The sequence below is a fragment of the Phalacrocorax carbo genome, chromosome 5 (assembly GCF_963921805.1).
Source record: "Phalacrocorax carbo chromosome 5, bPhaCar2.1, whole genome shotgun sequence".
Taxonomy (NCBI): domain Eukaryota; kingdom Metazoa; phylum Chordata; class Aves; order Suliformes; family Phalacrocoracidae; genus Phalacrocorax; species Phalacrocorax carbo.
The window spans coordinates 36,036,838-36,055,866 of record NC_087517.1 but is presented as its reverse complement, the minus strand read 5'-3'; the positions used below and the strand labels follow the sequence as shown (position 1 = coordinate 36,055,866).

The following is a 19,029-nucleotide window of genomic DNA, read 5'->3' as shown; positions in this document are numbered from 1 at the left end:
CAAAATTTATCCTTCTACTTTTGAGTATTCACAATCACCAAAGTTACACTGGCCCTTCACTTTATTAGGGCTCCTTCATAATCACTGCATATTTAATTAAAGATGTATAATATAATCATATTTCTTAACTACGTTATCTGCAATGAAATCCTTTCCCTTTTTGTTCAGGGTGAAGACGGTAAACCAGGCACCAATGGTGTCCCAGGAGAACGCGGTCCTCCTGGTCCACAAGGTCCTATTGGACAAAGAGGCTTACCTGGAGAGCCTGGCAGAGATGTGAGTGGATGTGTTAGACATTCCCACTAGCTTGTGAATTACTAACAGGAGACTTGGGGAACTAAATATGCTTTAAGGTTCACAAAGCCTTCCTCAAGTGCCTCATGCACAGGGGCCTGGGCAGATTACATCCTCATGTAAGGTGGTGTAGCCTGCTGTCTCCACTATACCTTTTACTACCTGTGGAGCACGTCTCTGTCTCACTTTGAACTGAACAAGACACTGCGCTGCCTGTACGCCCCATGCAACGCTATAGGCTTGGGGAGCAATGGCTGGGGAGCTGCCTGGCAGAAAAGGACCTGGGGTGCTGGTTGACAGCCGGCTACACATGAGCCAGCAGTGTGCCCAGGTGGCCAAGAAGGCCAACAGCATCCTGGCTTGTATCAGGAACAGTGCGGCCAGCAGGAGTGGGGAAGAAATCATGCCCATGTACTCAGCACTGGTGAGGACACACCTCAAATACTGTGCTCAGTTTTGGGCCCCTCACTACAAGAAGGACATTGAGGTGCTGGAGCATGGCCAGAGAAGGGCAACGAAGCTGGTGAAGGATCTGGAGAACAAGTCTTATAAGAAGCAGCTGAGGGACCTGGGGTTGTTTAGTCTGGAGAAGAGGAGGCTGAGGGGAGACTTTATTGCTCTCTTCAACTACCTGAAAGGAGGTTGTATCGAGGTGGCTGTTGGTCTCTTCTCCCAGGTCATTAGTGATAGGACCAGAGGGAATGGCCTCAAGCAGCACCAGAGGAGGTTTAGATTGGATATTTGAAAAAAATTTCTTTACTGAAAGAGTGGTCAGGCATTGGAAGAGGCTACCCAGAGAGGTGGTGGTGTTCAAAAAACATGTAGACTTGGCACTTCAGGGCATAGTTTAGGAGACATGGTAGTGTTGGGTTGATGGTTGGACTTGATGATCTTAGAGATCTTCTCCAACCTTAATGATTCTATTCTATTCTAAAATAATGTAGGTCTGATAGATCTTTTATAGATCCCTCCACCTCAAGGAACTCTTCCTTCTTGAAAACTTTCCCTTTGATGAGCATTATTTAAGCTTAATGGAAAACAAGCTGTCTATTCATCATCCAGCTTATGAGCAAACTGTACCTCTCTCTTTGTTGTGTGGTTTTGTTTTTTTTTTTTGTTTTGTTTTGTTTTTGTTTTTTTCTTCTGTCAGGGTAGCCCTGGCTCAGAAGGCTCGCCTGGACGTGATGGAGCCCCAGGAGGCAAAGTAAGGAATCACCAATATCTTTAGATTGCCAGATAAATGTTATGTAGAGATGACAATATACATAGCTACTTCTGTGCTATGTAATTTGTTCCTCTACTGAATATACTCTTTACATTGTAGTTCTGTAAAACATTAAATTTTGTACCCTGTTAACTGTGACTATCTGCAGGGTGACCGTGGTGAAAGTGGCTCTCCTGGCCCTCCAGGACCTCCTGGTCACCCTGGACCTGCAGGTATCAATGGTGCACCTGGAAAAGCTGGTGAAAGAGGATTTCAGGTAAGACCAAATTAAATAGCTTACTGCTTACTTATATAAGTTTCCTAAGCAAAGCCCATTTCATGCTGTAATAAGTGGAAGTTTGGAAGAGTCATACATTTGTTACTGTCATAGTTTCTTGGCAATGAGGGCCTCTTTTATAAGAACATCAAGGGGAAAGACATCACAGTTTATGTTCCTGATAACTGTATATAAATTAAGCTCAAAATCCACATATTCCTTAGGATGCCAAAGAGCACATCATCCCACCAGACCCTGTCTTAATTTCCATCCCATCTGGTACTTATGCAGCACAAGCGATGTTATTTATTTAAACTAAGAGAGTAATTTTGGAAATCTTCAACTATTTCTGAGAAGTGCTGACACTAGCACAGCTTGAGCACTGAGCACCTCACAAAATGAAGGTGCCTAGTGCATGTGGTATGTATCAGTGCCTACAAGCAGTAGGCACTGACCAAAGTTCCTGCTGATTATATAGTGTGTGTGGAGCTTCCCCTTGTTTCTGAACAGCTGTTGACTTTGAATATACTATCTGGAAATAAAGGCAGTCTAGTCAACTCCAAGTAATCGATGTCATCTTATTTTTATTCTGTGACAGGGTCCACCTGGCCTTCCTGGCCCTGCTGGTCCTGCTGGTGCTCGAGGACCTGCTGTAAGTCATATTTAAAGTATTTGTGATATCAGACATTCACTATTTCCTGTTATTTGGGTATCTTTCTTATTTCTTTATGTATTCCATTTATTGCAAATCTACTTTTAAAGGGTCCCCAAGGTCTTCGTGGTGATAAAGGTGAACAAGGTGAAAGAGGCAGCAACGGCATAAAGGGTCATAGAGGTTTTCCTGGTTCCCCCGGTCTCCCTGGTCCTCCTGTGAGTATATTTTATTGGACTGGTAATTACAGCTGTTCTTAGTTCCTGTGGTTTGGGTCCCAGGGAACTAGTGAGCCTTAACTAATATACTGAGGAAATAAAATATGTATAAAGAACCTGTGTAATTTGATTGTCAAATGTGTTCAAAAGTCCAGATTCCCTGAATCAACCTGAAATAAGTGTTAATGAAGAACTGGAAGCTGTTGCTAGGAGCTAAAGCTGGGTTTACTAAAATCCTTTTCAGCTACATGTCTGCCTTTGCCTGGAACAAACACTTTTTCCATTCATTTATATAGGCTATTTATGATTAAATTGTAAGATAGAAATAGGGGTTGAAATATTTGTCTATTAGAAATCTATGCTTGACAGCCATGAAAAAGCTACACAGAGTCCAAATACTTCAATTCTGTCATGCATCTTTTGCAGTAATTAATATTAGGGCAAAACAGGTACAAAACTGTAAACTTAGTAAACTACTGAATTGTAAACATGCATTACCCTTTTGAACAGTTAATAATGGCCACAAGGATTGAAGGGTAATAGACAGGCATGCCAGAGGTATTTATAAGAAGTAAAAATTTTAAGAGGGAATTATACTGAAAGTACTATTAATAGCACTCATGATACAAGTGAGAATCACGGAACCCAAACTCACCTAGTTAATCTACCAATGATGGTAAAAAGTTGGAATTGGTATCTATAAATGCCACCAATACCAACCTATTTAACAACACAGTATAACCTGTTGTTCTCACTTAACATGAGCAAAAAGAAAAGTCTGTTAAATTCTCATATACACTATGAAAGCAAGATGATTAATAATTTTTAAATATATGGCTTAGTTCTTTGTGGTGCATGCTTAGAGAAAATTTTTTACTGCATTTGAAAACATGAGTGTTAAATTACTTAAATTTACTGGTAATATGATTTTATGGTAATATGCAGCATTTTGCATTTATAAGTTTCATATAATCTTAAAGATGTTGCAATATCTCTTTCTAAGGTACATTTCAGCTAGATACAAAATATTACTGGGAAATGTATGACTTACTTCTTTCTTCATAGGGTCCCCTAGGTCCACAAGGCACAATTGGAAGTCCAGGACCTTCAGGTGCAAGGGTAAGAAAAACGCCTTACCTAGTGTAACTGGAAGGAAGATTCAGACTGTTTGGTTAAAAAAAAAAAAAATAAAATTTAAATTGACCATCTTAACAGGCAACAGCTGAAGAAAGACACCTGATTAAATCATACAGAAATGTTTGAAATCTCTCTCAAAGTATTTCTGAATTTGAGATTTTCTGGTTAACTATTTTGACCATATTATTTGTGTTCCACATTGTTCTAGGGTCCCCCAGGACCAGCTGGGCCACCTGGAAAAGATGGTAGAGGTGGCTATCCAGGTCCAATTGGTCCTCCTGGCCCTCGTGGTAACAGAGGTGAAAGTGGCCCTGCAGTAAGTAAATAGTGCACACTCAAACAAATCTTCAGGGATTATTCAGGAATGATAGCGTGCTCTCCCATTTAAATACATCCCTCAGAAAATTCTGTACTTGATGGACAGAGTTTGTGGTAGGGGGTATCTAGCTATCAAGGCTAAATTAAAGAAAAATACAGATCATTTGTAGGTCAGTGTAACTATTGATGCATATTGATGCACCGGACATTATGTTAGTCTCAGATAACCATTGACATCTCTGGGTATAATGGGAGGGCAGGATCTCCTCTTCACTTCAGAACACAGACTCCCTTTGTGTCTTGGAAGCTATGAAGTAGGTTTCCTAGACTCCTTGAGAAAGGCCAGCACTGCAGAAGTCACTGGCATACTAATTTCTTCTATAGCCAAGAAATGGTTATTCTCTGGATTTGGTGGAAAGGGCTCCTTCTCAAAGCCCAGGTAGAAGAGCAGTCACAGCTTGACAAAATTAAGAAAAGAAAATTCCAATTTTGGGAAAATAAAGGCCTGGAAACTCTAACAGATGTTTATGCATAGTAAATGCTATTATTTAATGAAAAAATAAATTAAATGTTTATGTGAGAATTCTCTCTTTTTTTAAGATTAGGGCCAACGTAGACATTTAGTTTTAACCTGTGATCTCTACTCAGTGCTATGTTCACTATTTTTTTAGGGTCCACCAGGCCAGGCTGGTCCTCCTGGTCCTCCTGGTCCTTCTGGTCTTCCTGGTCCATGTTGTGGTACTGTGGCTGGTGAAAAAGGCCCAGCAGGCTATGGGTATGAATATCGAGATGAGCCAAAAGAAAATAATATCAATCTGGGAGACATCATATCTTCAATGAAATCAATTAATAACCAGATTGAAAATATCATTAGTCCTGATGGGTCACAGAAGAATCCAGCTCGTAACTGCAGAGATCTGAAATTCTGCCATCCTGAGCTCAAGAGTGGTATGTTAGGTTTTTATTGTTACTAATGGTAGAAGATCTTGATTTGTTTGGGGTTTGGGTTTGTGGTTCAGTTTTGGGTTTTTGTGTTGTGGTGTTTTTTTATTTATTTTTTTTTATGACTGCTATTGTCTTTGAGTATTTAAATGCAGAGATCTGCAATAATTTAAACTTTACTATACATTTACGCAGTATATGCACTGACTTCACTCCTTCCATGTTTAGAAAATAACATTATTTTTAAAAATAATTTTATAGGAAAAATCCCATTACAAGTATAATTCTACATTTATTTCAAATGTCAGTCATATTACAGTATTCCCATATTCCCATCAACTCAGATTTGTACATCATCTTATTTTCTGTGGCATCTCTTCTGTCAAAATTAATATGCTTCCTAATTTGACTCAGGAATCTAGCATAGAAATAAGCTTCACCATAACACATTCAGATTCTTCTCCAAATATATTAAGCCCCTAAACATTTTTTTTTAACCTCTAGGGGAGTACTGGATTGATCCTAACCAAGGCTGCAAGATGGATGCTATTAAAGTATACTGTAATATGGAAACTGGTGAGACATGCCTCAATGCTAACCCCAGCACTGTGCCAAAGAAGAACTGGTGGACCAGCGAAAGCAGTAGAAACAAACACATTTGGTTTGGAGAATCTATGAATGGAGGCTTCCAGGTAAGATATTATGACAGTTAACAGCCCAAAAGGTAGTACACATGTTGTACTCACATACATCACAATGTACTGGTAAATAAATCTGAAGTGAAACTAACTGAAACATTTAGTGTGTGAAATAATAACTATTTGGACTGTCCCCAGACATGATTAAACAAAAACTGTTGCTTATGTATTGCTCTCTGCAGTTCAGCTACGGAGATCCTGAGCTTCCAGAGGATGTCTCAGAAGTTCAGCTAGCTTTCCTCCGCATCCTCTCCAGCCGTGCCTCCCAGAACATCACCTACCACTGCAAGAACAGCATTGCCTACATGGACCAAGCCAGCGGAAACGTTAAAAAAGCTCTGAAACTGATGAGCTCTATGGAAAGTGAGATCAAGGCTGAAGGAAACAGCAAATTCACTTATGCTGTTCTGGAAGATGGCTGTACCGTAAGTAAACAAGACTTTAGTATGGTAGTTTAATAAATAATTCCCTCTAGAGGACTAGACCCATAATAAAGGATGAGAGGTTTGCATGGCCTGGGTAAGGAAAGGACACAGTTACACCTAGCAGGGGAAGCTTAGGTTCTGTGCACCAGAAGTGTCACTCCTGCAGTAGTGTAGCAACTGTAGAAAGAGAGGTGCACTCCCACTTACATCTGTGCTTCCCAGGTATCTCCTTGCCTTAGAGTCAAAGACAGTGAAGTCACAGTGACCAAGTTTTGATCCTTCCTGTCTCAATTCTAAAACATTGATCCCTTCACTCTGTAAAAGTCAAAGAATAGTAGGAATCATTTTAGTCATACCAGAAAATCAAGGCTAGCTGATTCAAGCCATAGGCTTGAAACTATGGAAAGGGGCAAACACAGTCATTTTGCAGCTGCAACATTGCTTCCCTGTGCCTTGCTCACTGCAGCAGAAAGTACAGGAGAGGAGCAGTAACACTGATGAGCGTGCTGGTCAATGAGCATCTGCAGCCTTTTCAGTAACAAATACAAAACTCTAACACTATCCACAGTTTCTCCCTCCTGCTCTTTAAGGTCCCAAAAGCACAACAGACATTGACACCTATGGCAGACCTGCTGTTTAAGGATACATAAACACATGAAAACATCTACTTTGCAGCCACTATTTTTAACATGAACATGAAGCGCTACCTCATTACTGCTGTCACGGCTTGCTGAGGCCGAAACCACTTTCCAAACAGTACAAATGGCTACTCTAACCCCCAGTATGCAGAGCACATTTCAGTCCTAAATTGGGGCACTGGTACGGCTCTGGAGTAGTCTACTGTACATTGTTCTAGGGATCCCATCCCTTCTGAGCCGTGGGGTCTACAACCCCACAAGACCTTACATGAAATGTCCAGAAATAATGTTCATGTTCATTTCTAGAAAGACTGCAACCAGTCTCATGGTGTTGAGAGGGACACATTATTAAGGAAAGAGAAAGCATAAAATCTAGCAAACTGTAGGATAACTTCCACCTATAGCCCAACACTGATTTCTCTAACATGTTTTTTGTTTGTTTTTCCTTTTCTTTTTAACCTTACAGAAACACACTGGTGAATGGGGTAAAACAGTTTTTGAATACAGAACGCGCAAGACAATGAGGTTGCCTGTGGTTGATATTGCACCCATAGATATTGGTGGTCCTGATCAGGAATTTGGCGTGGACATTGGCCCAGTCTGCTTCTTATAAATCAAAGAACCTGCTCTTTCTGAAACCCCAGCAAACAGATTCACACTCCAACTGTGCTCCTTTGTTTTAGCCTTGTCAGCTAGTACAGGTGACCATCTGTATCCCAGTTATTTATTAACAAAATTTCTGGGGGAAAAATCAATTTGATATCAAGGGTTATTTTTTTTCGCTATTACACAAAGTACAGTAAAAATGCTTTTTTTTGCTCTATTTTTTTTTTTACCAAATTCCATCTTCAAAACATGTCTCCGTGGTGCTATAATACAACTTCAACACTTAATAAAACAACACTGTGTTCTATTAGTTGAATGTTAGCCAATTTACAAAGCACTGATTGCTCCCAGTACCAAAGTTTACCCTTTTTTTCTAAGATGCAGTCCGTAAAGCTAGAAAGACCTCCCTGTTTCAACTACCTCAACATGGACAGAAACTGGGATGTGTCTGATGAGTCAAACCAAAAATCAATCAAACAAATCAATCAAAACACACTGGACCCATTGGTCAATTTGGTGGAATCATTTGGTACAAAATTGTCTATTTCTGTACTGATTAGCTGTGAAAAAAGTACAGTGTATTTTAAGAGTTTAATACCTTAATGGCAGTAGTCACTATAATTTTATTGTTGGATTGTATTCTGTTATCAAAGGTGCTTCTCTACTTTCCTGTCATTGCTGGTCAAGACCACTAAAATTAGGGAAGTGTAAAAGAATAATATGATGGTGCTAATGTATTTTTCACTCCTAACTCTGCAAGTCAGGGTTATTGACTTGCTTAAAAAAAAAAAAGTAAAGAATTTAAAGCAATTTTAAATGTCTCCTGTCAAATATCATCATTGGCATGTCATAGTTGAGAACTTTCTCCCTTCACTCTGTAAAAGTCAATAAAGATGCAAAATTGTGAACTACTTCTGTCACGTTAACACATTTATAGTGTTGAAGGTTAATCATCTTTGTAAGCTTTTATATGGTTGTTGGTCTATTCCTTACAGAGACACATAATAAAATATCTTAAAACTCCTTGTTTTTCATAAAATTGACTTTTTTTTTTTTTTTTTACTCTCTGTATCTCTTTCTTCAAACAAATTAATAAGCCAGGACACAATTCTGGTACCACTTTAAATGGTTTTTCTCAGATAACTTGTTTGAAGGAAAACTTGGTAATCCTGGGGGATGCAGTTTATGGCATCATACTATGACATTTTCGTTTTTACTTTTTTCCACTTGTCTCCATCCAGTGGCTCTTTTTTTCAAGCATGGTGAGCTTCTTTGACTATCAGCATGGATTCAGCTCTGACAGCAAGATCCAAAACAGCACCTGTGCACCTAGGCAAATCAGTTTGGAGAAAATATAAGCGCTTAATCCTCCCTCCCCCACAAAAAACCTGCCCTCATCTAAATAAATAGGCAGTCACAGGCTACTGCTCTTTCAGATGGCAGTTTAAATAAATGGCCTGAGGGTCTCCTACAATGCAGGCTAGCGGCACTGGCAGTTTGATGAAGCTGACAATCTAAGCATCACGATATTTTTTATGGCCATTGGAGCTGCACAACTAAGTCACCCCCAGATCTTAGCAAAAAGTCAAGGAGATGCAACTACAATAGTAGTTTGGCGGTGCCTGAGCTTTAGGCCAGAAGACGGAAACTAGCCACACACCAGAATCTGGACCATGAACCCTCTCCCAGTAGCAACCTCTCAGATGCTACTGAGTCTTTCCTATGAAGGAATATACAGAGCCTGGCCCCTCATTGTTAACACACTGCCACATGTTTCTCCACAGCCCAGGGTCATTAAGGACCCTCTACAAGTCAGACAATAAAAATTAGGGAGAAAAAAGTTCAGATGCTTAAAGGTTCTCATTGATGATTATGGATTGTGCATTCTCTGAGAACACTTTCTGGATTGAGCCAAGCTGGAAAACTGGGCAGAGAAATGTTGTTTTTTAAGAAACCTCACCAGATTTGAGTCTGAGCCAAGACACTGCCCTGCTCCAGCATGACAGAATTTGGCTGAGCCAACACAGAAGCAGAATAGTGAGGGCCGGGGGAGACTTTAGCAGCACAAATGCAGTATCAACACAGACATGACTGTACTTAATGCAACATAAAAGAATAGCACCAACAATTCATTAAAAATATTGGCTTTCACAAGCAATCTCCTCATTTTATGGTGAAAATAGCTACTGTTATGGAAGATGAGAATTATAGGTACATAATAATATCAATCTGACATATATTACATGGTAGGAAGTCTTTTGACTGGAGTTAAAATTTTAAGAAAAATGCTGGCTTTTGCAAAAAAAATGCATTGGAAAAAACCTGTTAATCTGCATGGACATCTCTGTAATCTCCAGTGCTACTGTGGCTGAGTGAATGCCCAATAGCAATTACTCAACCTTAAAACTGAAGGCTTGGGGGCTTTTTTTTTTTTAAAGAAAACCTATAGTCATCAAGTCTTTGATTACTAATTTCTACTAACAAAAGGTCATTACTGGAACATTTGCAGAAAACACAAAAAAATAGCCAAGACCGCCACGAAATAATTTAGTTGATCCAAATACCGTCATTTTTTTCAGAGGGTCACTCACTAAAGCCACCATCAGTCTGATATCACTGTATTTTTTATAAAAAATCTTTGAGATAATTGTTGTGTTAATAGTAGGAGTCTGAGGAGTGGCTAAGGAGAGACCTTACCCTTGAGTCACGAGGTTCAGCCAGGACCCCCCCTTGCTTTCTAAACTCCTTCACAGAGAAGAGTCTATTTTTGTTGTTAACTAATTTGGCAGCTGCCCAGGCCGGTCACGGTCAATGAGAACGATCATGGCTAGATTAATGTATAGTACAATTTATTAAAGCAACAGATACACAAGTTCTTTGGATTACCGGTGATAGAATTACTGGTTACAAGACACACAAATACTAAGAAAATTAGTAACCCTGCTAGGCTGCAAGTGCATTAAGCAAATATGAAGTGACTCTAATGCATTGGAGATTTAAAGTGAAGCTATAGAGTGGTTTCTAAGTAAGTTTTCCCAGGGAAACTGTTGGTATAACCAAGTGCTGAAATCTTACCCAAAGGCATCCCAATGCGGGGGGGGGGGGGGGGGAGAGTTTCGCCCATCCACTGGTCCCAGAAGTCAGAGTGGTACATGATGGTATCTTCCCTAACACCCGTTTTCTCTTAACCTATTTTATACTTTTTTTTTTTTTACCTTTCAGGTGGCGCTTGAGTGACACTAGTCATACATACCTTTATTATGATTGGTGTAAAATTTCCTTGCTTTGCCCAGTGAGGGGTGGTTGCACCTTAGAGACAGGGAGCTTTTGAGATGGAGGTGTGTTTTGGTATTATAATGATAAAAAGGGCAGCATTTTGTCAATAGCATGACAGACTGTTGGCTCAGGGTAGCAAATGTGCAGTGTATCAGCTCCATGGTCACAGAGTCTGGCCAAGCGTGCAGTATACCAGCCCCATGGTACCCAGAGTCCCCATTTATCACAGAGCCTGGCCACAGTGTCTCCACACCACTCCACCCTCTGGACAATTCCTCTTAGAGTCAAGTTCTCTTGGCACTACTGACAGATAATAGAAATATGAAACAGATCAGGTTAATAAACAAGAATTAGCTAGAAAATAAGGATAGCCTTCAGAGGGTTTAGATTCTAATATTTTTTTACTCTGATTTATTGTGTCAGCCTGCAAAAGGTTCTAGCTTTTATTTTTCATGGCAAATATAATTTACAAAAAAACCAACAAACTTACCTGCTACTTTGAGGGTAACAGCGCCATTACTGTTACAGAGAGGCACATCAACTTCATAGACTACAGCACTTCTGGGAAGAACCCCCTTTTGCACAGGTAACTAATAGAAGGCCTTCAAGGCAGTATGGAAACGCCAACACCTGCTTTCAAGTGCTAAGCTGATTTTTTAAGGCACATAATCAAGTGCATCTTCCCTTTACATATAAATTTAAAATTGTATTAGCAAAAATAATAAAAAAAAAATAATACTGTAGTCTATATTGCTGAAACAGAGCCATAAAGTTGAAAGAGAGGCATGAAAAAATAAGGAAAGAAGTTGCCCACACAGTAATAAGATTGATATAAGAAATTTCTCATTCTGACCCACCGCTTCTTATTCAGTCATATGTTATGCCAGGTGATATTCTTACACTTCATAGCACCACATTACTATGGCTCTTTGGGGAAAACAAGAAAAGAAAAACAAAAAACCATGCCTCAAACAGCTTTAAGATATCATTAATTTAGGTTTAAATATTTCCATGGACCTTCACCTTTCCAATTAATTGCAGGTTATCACCTAAAGGTGTAGCTCTTTCACAAGACAACAGCACTTTTCTTCTGGTGAACGTGACCTCCCTGACTATTGTCTGCAGCACAGGAACTATTTCCACACCTATTTTCTACATTCTTTATGGAAATTATGTTTTAAAAATAAAACACCAAACCAAACCCACAAAACCAAAACATGACAACAATCTGGCAAACCTCTCTAACAGAAAAACTTTGCTATCTGATTAGGCCCTAATTTTAACCAATTTATAAGCACCTGTGAATCACTCACTCACTTGCAGAGCCTTACCTCCCTTTGGGGAATAGGTAAGATATTCTCCATGGCCATCATATCTAGCTTCTGTGCAGCTCCAGGCACTCCTTTAAAATCCGCACAAGCACCCTTTCACAGCTCTTGATGGTACAGCATGAGAAATTGTTGGAGAAACAGCTTGGCTTCGGCAGGCCTCCCCATTGGCGGCAACCTCCTAGGACAGCCACTAGCAAGAGGTGAGCTCTGTGAGGTTGTATCTCTGCAGCTCTTCACCTCAGTGGTAAGTCTGCAGCTAGAACCAGGTCAGGGCAAACAATTGATTTTAACGGGATTGGTTTCAGATTTTGAATAGCTACTAGGAATTTTTTTCTGGAAGCCAGCTAATTAGCAAAAACTTTGTTAAAAAAAAGAAGCTAGACATTTAAATAAGCAGCAGTATAATCTGTAACCCTCACTTAGTTGTGATATTAGCTAAGTAGTCTTAAGCCTCTATTTGCGGGTGGTAAATTGGAAGAAGAGCGCTCAAGGAGAATTTTGAATTCGTAAATGGTGAAGATATTCCCAACACACACTTTGCCATGCTATGGCTGTCCTGATAGCTTTAGTAGAAAAATTTAATGTCTAGCGTTCCTTGTCAGCAATGCATTATTTATATATGTTGGAAAATGTGTTATTTTGGAGGGCTGGTTATTATTTATGATGGTTACACAGGCTTCATCGTAGTCACCAAATTACAATATATTTCTTATTACAGATAACCTACCCATTTCAACTAAGACTGAAACCTTAACGGCTCTTTAAAAAAAAATCATTTCCCTTTCTCATTATCAGGAAAGATGTAGGCCTACCAGACTCTGATTTTTAAATGAATTGCTTCTCTTCTGTAAATGGGCGTGAAGAGGCACATGTTGCACAAACCTTATGCTACAGTAATGTATGAAATATTTTCATTATAATTTAGCATTTTAATTCAACATGAGTTTGGAATCAGATATCCTTGATTATACCTTGTTATGCTCTTAAAAGCTGTTAACCTTAAAAGCAGATTTAAAATATTAGAAAAGAAAGATACTTTGCAGGAGGTTTTTGGATTTGGGAGATGAAAAGGTTTGCTGTGTTTCTGCCTACTTGGTTGCTGGGAGAAGGCAAGATATAGCTCACCCTACACTGAAGGATTGCTCTTCCAGGATGAATGAAGTCCACCAGAACAAAATCCTGGTGGTCTTTTCTTCCCACCTGTTGTCTTGCAATAGCTTCAGCCCAGAGGCTGTCTTCTGGAAGCATTGTCTGTAACCCATACTGCTGCTTTCCCATCACAGCAGCCACTCCTGTCTGTGATATCTCCTTCCTTGAAGGCCATAATCTCTTTTTTTTTTTCTTTTTTCTCTTCCATAAGTTGTGCCTGGCAAAGCTAACCCTATCCAAAACTTCTCTCTGCCAGAGGACATTCATGAGATAAACTGCATAACTTCTTTTTAGTATGCCATGGACATCTCTGGATTAAGGGTCAAAACTTAAGTTTTGTTGCTGAATCCATGTCCACATCCACTGAGAATGCAAACATCAAAAGATCACTCTTGGAGGCACTGGAGATGTTCCCATTTCAGTGGGATTTTGTGAGTGTTCCTATCATAACTCACATTTCAACTTTACTGTCTTTGTTATTGCCATGGTTTAGCCCCAGCCAGCAACCAAGCACCACGCAGCAGCTCGCTCACCCCCCCCCCAGTGGGACGGGGGAGAGAATCGGAAGAGTAAAAGTGAGGCAGCTCAGGGGTTGAGATAAAGACAGTTTAATAGGTAAAGCAAAAGCTGTGCGTGGAAGCAAAGCAAAACAAGGAATTCATTTGCTACTTCCCATGGGCAGGCAGGTGTTCAGCCATCCCCAGGAAAGCAGGGCTCCATCACACGTAAAGGTTACTTGGGAAGACAAACACCATCACTCCAAACGTCCCACCCCTTCCTCTTTCTTCCCCAGCTTTATATACTGAGCACAACGTCATATGGTATGGAATATGGTCATATGGTTGGTCAGTTGGGGTCAGCTGTCCTGGCTGTGTCCCTTCCCAGCTTCTTGTGCACCCGGCAGAGCACGGGGAGCTGAAAAAGTCCTTGACCAGTGTAAGCGCTACTAAGCAACAACTAAAACATCTCCACATTATCACCACTGTTTCCAGCAAAAATCCCAAACGTAGCCCCGTACTAGCTACTACGAAGAAATTTAACCCTATCTCAGCTGAAACCAGGACAGTTATACTAACGCCAAGACACCTGAAAATGTCTACTTCTTTCTCCTTTCAGTTTGGTAGCATCCGCTTTGCAGAGATTAAGTTTCCTATGAGGAAATGGCTGAATTGATATAGCAGCAATATAGTAAGCTTTTGACTTACTCTGATTTTTGTGTAGAATGACACAGCATGCTCTTTAGAGGGAAGAGGCTCCTAAATTACAATGACAGCTCCTACAATTGTTACCATCTTCTGTCAATGTTGTGTTTCTTTGTCGCAGGGAAGATTGCTCCCTACCAAACATGTAAAAACATTTTGGTGAATTTTCTAGAATCTTAATAATGTTTGGGTTTTTTTGTTATATTTGGTTCAGTTTGTGTCAGATTTTTCTCACTCATTTGACTAAGGTGGAAAAGCAGTTACGCGATGCTTTGTCAGACGTGAACTTACATGGGTTTGTTTTTTGTTTGTTTTTTTCTGCACAAACACTCCTAAATAAGGTTACGGTCTTCCCTGGAGCATGGACAGTAATACCTCAGTTGACAAACTAATTCTACAGTAGAAACTTTTGATAGTGCACTGTTCTGTGATGATAAGGCCACAACAGACCATAATGATTATGAAATATTAAAGAAACATTAAGCCAGAGCTTACAGAAAGATGGTTTCTTACTCTAACAGAAAGGAAATAAAAATGTGCCAGAAACTATGGGTGATGGAGGAAAAAAATTTACTCTTCCAGCATCTGGCTCAAACTAGTGTTGCCTGGTAGCTTAAAACTTTTCCAGACCTTCTCCCAACAAATTATAAAACATGTAAAGCTCATAGCACAACAGATACATTAGCAATCAAGCTCCCTGAGTTTTCTCCCATGTTGTGTAAATCTATAAAGTGCTTCAGTTTTAATCTTTGCATCACCCTGCTCAGGTCCCCCATTGACTCTCCTGTGTCCTTACTACCTTGGCTTGTGGAAAAAGCAGACAGTTTCTTTTACTATTTCTAAAGGTATTGGCCAATAATCACCTCACAGGAATGAGCAGCAGCTTCACAAGAGAGCTCTTCTTTTGTACTTAGTTTTCCCTTTGTGACCATACATATGTTGTCTTGGGGAAGTCAGGGTTTAATGCCGGTGATTCTTAATCATAATTCATTATATTCTTCATAATGGTTCTCACAATCTCTATTTCATACATTAATAAGCATTACCTCTGATTTTAACATGAGCTAAATTTCTGAATAGCATGACAGCAGGTAAAATAGGCTGGTTAAAAACATTCTGCCTTTTAAGAAACTGAATCTGACTCTTTAGTATGCATCTAGCAATTTTGCCCAAGAAGTCTCCATTATCGCTATTCTGAACTCTGCAGAGCACAGAATCACAGGCTGGTAGGGGTTGGAAGGGACCTCTGGAGATCATCTTGTCCAACCCCCCTGCTTGAGCAGGCACACCTAGAGCAGGGGGCACAGGAACACGTCCAGGGAGGGTTTTAATGTCTCCAGGGAAGGAGACTCCTCAACCTCCCTGGACAGCCTGTGCCACTGCTCTGGCACCCTCACAGGAAAGAAGGTTTTTCTCATGTTTAGGTGGAACTTCCTGTTTTCCAACTAGTGCCCATTGCCCCTTGTCCTGCTGTTGGGCACTATTAAAGTGAGTCCAGTCCCCTTCTCTTGACACCCACCCTTCAGATATTTATAAGTATTTATAAGATCCCCCTTCAGTCTTCTCCAGACTGGACATAATAATCCAGAATCAAAGTGATTATTTTTTCTGTATCATAAACATGCAGTTTGGCCAACTGGATCTGTGGGTCTGCAGTTTCATTAGCACTTCTACTTCAGCTATTGAACTGCTGATTTTGTTCTACATTTTGTCATGAAATGAACTCTATCCCAGCTAAAACCAAGACAATGATAATACCATCATGGCCTAATACTATCATTTTTACTTTGTTTTCTCTATGGTATTTGCCTACTTGCAGGAAATCTTTCTTTTCTTCCATCACCATTTCTATACTTCCATTTAGTTCTGGTTTTATCTTTGCAATTGGTTTACTCTGTCTTTCTGGAATCCTATTCTTTTTATAAATATCCTCTCTCAGTGAGACCAACTGCCTAGTGAGTATTAAACTTTCAGTAGAGCCTTCATTTCCTGAAAAAAAAAATTAAAAACACCATAGATTGTAAGAATGTTTATCAGTCCAGTAACTACTTTGCTCAATCTCAGGCAGCTACAGGAGATAAAAGAAACCGAGGGGCTCTTACCCTACAGCAATAAGAAAAAATAATGCTTTTTGCTCTTAACCCATTTGTAGACTCATTACTTGCATTCACAGAGAGAAAAAACAATCTTCCTCATTCTCCTCTATTTGCTTCCTATATTTTGTAGGCTTTGGCTGTGTTGTTTCTAGCTATAATACTGTGACATTTTTTCTTACATTTCTGTATTGCTTGATGCATTCTTCTACTGCATGTAGTACTCCTGGTACTCTACAGAATCTTTTTAACACTAAAAACTTAGATATGAGTGTTTATGATAGCTACAAGGAAGCTTTGGGAGGGAGAGGCCATGAGATTTGCACTTATGCTCTCATGCATCCAGAGACAACAGAATAACCACTGAGCTAGAGGGGAGTTCCAAAACAGAAGGGTCTATATAGAAGGCAGGTAGAGGAGATGCATCTTAAGCTGCTCCACCAGCCTTCTGAAAGAGCAGCGTTCAGCCCAAATGTAAGCTCTTTAGAGTCACTCTAAAACTGAGGTACATAAATCCAAAACTGTGATTCGGAAAAAACTTTTTGTTCAGAGAGGACTTAAACCATCAATTCCATTTGTTTGCCTTACATTTTAAGCATCCAGAACTGCTCAGTATAAAGTGCTCTCTGCAAGAAGGCTCTTATGCAGCAGGGAGGCTATGATAACATTGAGAGCTGGGGTCCTCTAGGAAATACAGAAGGAGCAAGAACAGTTTTTATTTTTTATAATATTAATATTTCTGAATTATATAGTATATAAAGCAATATTAATACTGCCCAGCTGAACCACTGGGCATGTATCCAATAAAAAGTAGCACTGTGATCAGTTTTGTCCTCTGTATCTCCTTCTGCTCAAAATAAATTAAGAGAAAATATCAAGTAGGAATAAGAAAAAAAGCCTTGGAGGATGTGGCATTAAACTCACTACAAAATATATTATATATTGAACATAAGGGTGAAAGATCACTAAAACTAGTCAATAGAAAAATAAGAATATGCTCAGCAACACATGCATCTCAATTCTTTGTTTGTTGTACTTAGAGATAGACAAACTTCTTCATTTCTGGGAACCTCTATCATAACCTCTAAGGCCCACTGAGCATATCTGAAAGATCTTTCACATTTTTCCTCCCTCAGCCAGCATGTGTTCTTTTAAAGTTTTAACTTGAAAGAACTCTAAAAGTAAAACACACTATAATAAGTGGTCAATGTTATGAGACACTGCTTGAGAAAAGAAATCTAAAATCGATTCTACTGTGCAGCTCTATAAAATATAAACCATGAAGGTGAAAAAAATAGTGTTAAAAAAACCTCAGAGCCCCCTAGACCAAAGCTCCTGCTTTTCACACTTGGCTGCTTTTTTGGTTCTCTGAGATATTAGAAGGGATAGGCTCCCATTCCATTGATAGGGCCCCTCGCACCAAAGAAACTCTGCTTGGTCCCAAGTCTGTAATCAGTTGCATAATTATATACAAAGTCTAGTATTTTATATCTAGAGTTCACTGGCCCAGAGATAAAAGCATGACAGTGATGATAAAATATAGTGATGACAGTGATGAACAAATACAGTAAATGCAGATGAGTTGGTTAAAATCAAATTACAAAAGAATTCAAATGTTTTTCTCTAAAAGTTCAAGCTCAACTACCACATCAACTCTACCACTGATGAGTGGTGCTAAATTACAAGCAGTGAATAACAGAATTTTACTTTCTCTGTTGCCACACAACTATTGTACTACTGGTTTTGAGAAACCAAGAGAGAAGCTACTGTCAGCTACTGGCAGTCCTGGGGCTCTTTTCTCACTGAGGACAGGTCCGTTACACAAAACAATAGCAATAACCAACTCTTGTAAGTCAAATTAAATTTAAATGCAGTCTCTGATATTATATCACGGTAACCACGCCAAAGTTCCTCTTCTACCATTTCTGAGGCCATTTGCAACAAAGACAGAGCTGCACTAAGTGTCATAGATAGCTGATATTTAAACAATGCTACTTTCTAAATTAATCAACTCTTGGAAAATTATCAGCTTATTCATTCTAGGTTCATTAAATTAAGGCTCTATTTACATGAGGCTATGCCACATTGCCTGGATAAGAAGTAAAGCAGTTTAAAGCAGTGAAAATCCTCCCACTGCTGCTTTTTTTTTTTTTTTTTTTTTTTTGTCTGCTTAAAAAGATTCTACAATACTTTGGGGAACGCTTAAACAGGGGAAGAGATGTAATATGCATGTATGGTATAAACATAGTTAAGTCAAGAGAAAGGAAAAGGTATGTCCAACCTCTTGCATTACAAAAATCCTCATTTACCTATTTCGGTTTCCTGAGAGCTCACACTTCAAGTGAGACTTTGCTTCAGTGATTCTCCAGCAATGGCTTTTACAGATACTACCTTAGAGTGCTTTCTAGTTAAAGCTCTTTTTTTTGTGCTCAAGGCAGCCAGTTGAGGAAATACTGCACGTTTCATATGGAGATAGAGATGCACAGAGTTGAAAAGAAAAAAGGTATCCTTCCTAATGAAATATTATTCTCCTTCAACAACCTCACAAAACATTTATATTAATCATGGT

At 39.4% G+C, this 19,029-nt stretch overlaps 1 protein-coding gene across 2 annotated transcripts in view; it reads left to right on the top strand.

Annotated features, from left to right (window-relative positions):
• COL3A1 (collagen type III alpha 1 chain) overlaps positions 1 to 8,432 on the top strand; it is a 53,911-nt gene extending 45,479 nt beyond the window's left edge. For both annotated transcript variants that reach the window (XM_064452031.1, XM_064452029.1), the window contains 11 exons: positions 169 to 276; positions 1,445 to 1,498; positions 1,668 to 1,775; positions 2,374 to 2,427; positions 2,538 to 2,645; positions 3,711 to 3,764; positions 3,991 to 4,098; positions 4,772 to 5,048; positions 5,547 to 5,734; positions 5,923 to 6,165; positions 7,270 to 8,432. In XM_064452031.1, coding sequence (XP_064308101.1) covers positions 169 to 276; positions 1,445 to 1,498; positions 1,668 to 1,775; positions 2,374 to 2,427; positions 2,538 to 2,645; positions 3,711 to 3,764; positions 3,991 to 4,098; positions 4,772 to 5,048; positions 5,547 to 5,734; positions 5,923 to 6,165; positions 7,270 to 7,416 — 1,449 coding nt within the window. In that variant the 3' untranslated portion in view covers positions 7,417 to 8,432. The remainder of the gene's footprint in view (positions 1 to 168; positions 277 to 1,444; positions 1,499 to 1,667; positions 1,776 to 2,373; positions 2,428 to 2,537; positions 2,646 to 3,710; positions 3,765 to 3,990; positions 4,099 to 4,771; positions 5,049 to 5,546; positions 5,735 to 5,922; positions 6,166 to 7,269) is intronic.
• Positions 8,433 to 19,029: the final 10,597 nt, after the last annotated feature.